General features: G+C 40.3%; 1 protein-coding gene across 1 annotated transcript in view; it reads left to right on the top strand.

The window, feature by feature from the left end:
* OVCH2 (ovochymase 2) overlaps nucleotides 1-4,193 on the top strand; it is a 27,682-nt gene that overhangs the window by 11,844 nt on the left and 11,645 nt on the right. The window contains exons 2-5 of the mRNA XM_023525066.1: nucleotides 73-182; nucleotides 1,848-1,939; nucleotides 3,520-3,692; nucleotides 4,037-4,177. Of these exons, the coding sequence (XP_023380834.1) occupies nucleotides 73-182; nucleotides 1,848-1,939; nucleotides 3,520-3,692; nucleotides 4,037-4,177 (516 nt within the window). The remainder of the gene's footprint in view (nucleotides 1-72; nucleotides 183-1,847; nucleotides 1,940-3,519; nucleotides 3,693-4,036; nucleotides 4,178-4,193) is intronic.

Here is a 4,193-nt window from a genome sequence, read left to right as displayed (position 1 = left end):
GTGATCCACGTCCTACAGTTTTTTCTTGCTCAGAAGAGTTTCCTGTACCTGCCAGTCTTTTATTTTTCTCAGCTCCCACTTGTGGGCAGAGTCTGGTGAAGGCACGGCCTTGGAACTACTTTCACATTTTCAGTCGCATTGTTGGGGGAAGCCAAGTGGAAAAGGGCTCTTACCCATGGCAGGTGAGTCTCAGAGAACATTCTCTGGTGGGTGAACTATGAGATATCTCAGGTTTGGATCTCCTCGAATCACATACTACTCATCAGTGCACTCCATTCTGCCTAACTCGTCACCAGAGATCTCATGAGTATGTGTAAGGACACAGGGCCCTAATGATGTGGACAAGTGAAGCTCCAGAAAAGTTGTGTTCAGAACAGTTATACACATTATTGGCTTGTTCCAAAAATTGGAACTGCCATCCCAAACTTTCAACTCCTAAGATAAAAATTCCACTTTGAGAAGCTGAAAAACTTAAATTTACAACTTAAAAAACAACTTTTTGATTCAATAAATATACTTAAAATATACTTATCTCACTATAGTTAAAGATGACCAGGGAAGTCAAAGGTGTCATATCCATCTACTTTACATCTGAGGTGTAAGACTTGTACCTATGCCATGGGACCTTTGGGGAATAGTCAAGAGTACTGCCTGCCTTCTTAGTAGCTAATGTTCTAAGAATTCTGTATCAATCTAATTTCTTGGCCTTCCCATGCCATAAAAATGCCTTTGTGCTCCTGCCCTATCCAATGGTGTTTACATTTATTGTCTTTGAAAGTCTCCCAACATTCTTTACCCTGGGAGCCATGTTGTATTCTTGCCACTTAATTTTGCAAGTAGAGTGATAGCTCTTCATTTTTACTCTTCTTGACTCAATTATATTAACTTTTAGGTCAGCAGATATTTGGTAATGGTTGGCTGGTTGAGTTTGTGTTCAATGGGTTGATGAATTAATTACCTAGTTGTAGAACTGACTGATCAGTTGCTTACCCGGTCAACTGGCTGGCAAGTCGATTAAGAAGTCCATATTCAAAACACAGTCAGGGTGACTCACTGACTTCCTTGCTCTTTATTCTATTAACCTTTACCCTGTATTATTTTTTTCAATTGCTCATTGAATGATTTTTGGTCAAAAAGAGAAAAATTCTAATAAATTGCTTCTTTTCTAATTCCAACAATGGAGTTAACAGTATTTATGCCTTCCCTGTAAGTCATTTTACAGTATTTAATTAAGTATCATGAACAGGATAAACCAAAGACAGAAAGTATACTGCAGAAGTAGATTAAAAAATAGGCTTGAAGAACCTGGAGAGGTCAAACAGTTAAGAGTATTAGAAAATTGTGAGTCCAGATTACTTTTGGAAGAGGCTTGGAGGAATTGACGCACGTGATGAAAGACTCCTTTGGACCTCACCTTGCCCTTCTCTCAAACCTGTTCTTCTGGATTCTGCTATGTCTTATGCTTCTTTTTCTTTCTCCTCACTCACAGATATGGTTCATATTGTTAGAGTAACAGTATGAGTTAACAGTATCATAAAAATAAGTAAATAAATAAATACCAACAATGTTTACTATCAACTCTACTGAAACCTTAGAGCCAATCATCTGAAATTAACTACCTCTCCTGTGAACCAGGGTTGGGAATGTTCTGGTTCCAGCATGGCTTTTTTTTTTTCTTTTTTTTTTTTTTGAGTTGTAGTGGGACAGGTTTTACTCCTTCACAGTCTATAATCTCTGGTATTTACGAAGAAGATATCTGGGTTTATTTTTCAAAATATGCTCAATGTCCAGGTTATGGGGGACCCCAGGTTATTAACTTGCTCCTATTGAAGGTCTTTACACTTCAGGTGTCTCTGAAACGAAGGCAGAAGCATATCTGTGGTGGGACCATCATCTCTCCACAGTGGGTGATCACAGCTGCTCACTGCGTTGCAAACAGGTAGGGGAAGGCCTAGCCCATGAGTAAAGGTCAGACTGCCCTTCTTCTCCCTTGGAATCAGCAGTAATAACTCTTTAAAACGGGGACTGTGTGATGTATGCTTTAGTGGGAGAACATCTTAACTGCATAACACAAATAGGGCTCAGTGATATCAGCAGAGGGTACTCAACTTGGTAGAAAACGTGCATCCCTTGCAGGAGTAGAATAGTTTAAAGTAAATTGAAGTTAATAAAGAATAATATCCAAGTGAGAAAAAAAAATATCAGAAACATGTATTTGTGAGAAAGTTCTCTCCTAGTTTTCTTAAATTTCAGTGAAAAATAATCATGCAGTTCATTATACATCTTAAGAAATGGATACAAGAAAACAAAAGGAGGCCAGTAAAACAAAAAGAGGCTTCCATATCTTCTTTTGTATTGATCCTGCCTCTATGAGCCTCAATCTGACAACTTCCATCCTTTATCCACTTTCCTGTGTGCTCTAAATGTTCTATTGTTGCCAGTGCTCTTGGTACTCTCTAGGCTACAGTATTTCAAATCTGTAAACATCTTTTGGATATTTACTTGGTGCTAGACACTAGTGGATACCAAAGATACAAAGATGAGTAAGACACAATTCCTGCCCTCAGAGAGTTGAGAGTCTAAAGAACAGTCAACTGATAATTTCATTGCAATGTGGCAGGTGGTTAGGCTAGAGTTGCTATGTATTAGGTTACGTACCTAATATAGCCAGGAGCCAGGGAAGAGCCAGGAAGGTACACCAAAAGAAAATGATTCCAATTTTAATTTTTTATAAAATCATCACTGCTGGGAATGAAGGGTCCCAAAAGATGGCAAGACCAAAGCTCTTAATCCATCTCAATTCATCACACCAAGTTCCTTTCAGATAACTTTGCTTCAGAAAGACAGCAATGGAATGGTCTTTCCCATGCCATACCAAGTCTTTAAACAACAAACATAAAGGAGGTCAGGAGAAGATCCCCACTTCCCATTCCTGTAATCAGTCCCAACGCCCTCAGAGTGCATGCTCTCTGGGACACCGGAATTATGGTGCTATTATGTCTTTCACAATATATATTATTCACTAGATCTCTGATATCAAAGCAGCAAATGTAGTCAGAATCACAAATGATTCTCAAAGAATCTCACTGATAGTGAAGTCAGGCCAATCACCAAGGATAGCTGAATAAAGTCCACTATAGCTTTAGAACCCTGAATTACAATGTATATACATCTTTACACATTTTACAAACATTGCAATGTATTCAATTTATCATGTCATTGACTCCATTAGGCCACACTTTAGTACCAAATTGAGAACCTCCCCAATTTTACTATTTTTTCTCTGTTCAGCTGCATGCCCCGCTCCCTCTCTCCCTCTCTCCCTCTCCTCCTCTCCTCTCCTGTCCTCTCTTCCTCTCTCTCTCTCTCTCTCTCTCTCTCTCTCTCTCTCACACACACACACACACACACACACACACCCCATTATCCACCCACGTCATTTTAAGAGTCCAGTTCGGCAACCATTACAACTTTACTCAGGCTCATAGAAACTAATTCATTTTATTGCTCTCTTAATAGAAATATTGCATCAACTTTGAATGTTACTGCTGGGAAACATGATTTGAGTCGCATGGAGCCAGGAGAGCAAACCCTCACCATTGAAAGCATCATCATACACCCACATTTCTCCAGAAAGAAACCAATGGACTATGATATTGCTCTTTTGAAGATGGCTGGCACCTTCCATTTTGGTAAACATTGCAGGCTCACTCTGAATGATCCCATGTTCTCTATAATTTCTGTTCCATAGCATATTCCCTACAGTACATGTTATGCCCAACACTTCCGGGTTGATCTGAGACAGGGATTTGGGGTGGAGGGTCCCCTACCTGAAACCCTTTTTGCTTGTAGCTTCAGATACAGGAATATGGAAAGTTAGGGAGGTCTTTCTTTGTCTTAACAAGTGACCCCTGGAAATGCCAGGCAGTGATATCACAATTCTAGGTCTTGGGGAAACTGCCTGGATGCCAACAGGTTGAGTGGCTTCTGGTGGCCTCTCCTCCATGCCCTACCTGCTTTTCTTTCTTTTTCCCAGGCCAGGATGTGGGGCCCATGTGTCTTCCAGAGCCAGGGGAACGATTTAAGGCTGGACTGATTTGTAAAACTGCAGGCTGGGGCCGCCTGACTGAAGGTAAGAACTTCTGTGCCTCTACCCTTAATCAGCTGTTAGAACTTCCTGGTGGGAAATCAGA

The sequence above is a fragment of the Pteropus vampyrus genome, unplaced genomic scaffold (genome assembly GCF_000151845.1).
Source record: "Pteropus vampyrus isolate Shadow unplaced genomic scaffold, Pvam_2.0 Scaffold522, whole genome shotgun sequence".
Taxonomy (NCBI): Eukaryota; Metazoa; Chordata; class Mammalia; order Chiroptera; family Pteropodidae; genus Pteropus; species Pteropus vampyrus.
The sequence above is the reverse complement of the archived record's forward strand: the minus strand, read 5'-3'. Positions and strand labels throughout refer to the sequence as shown.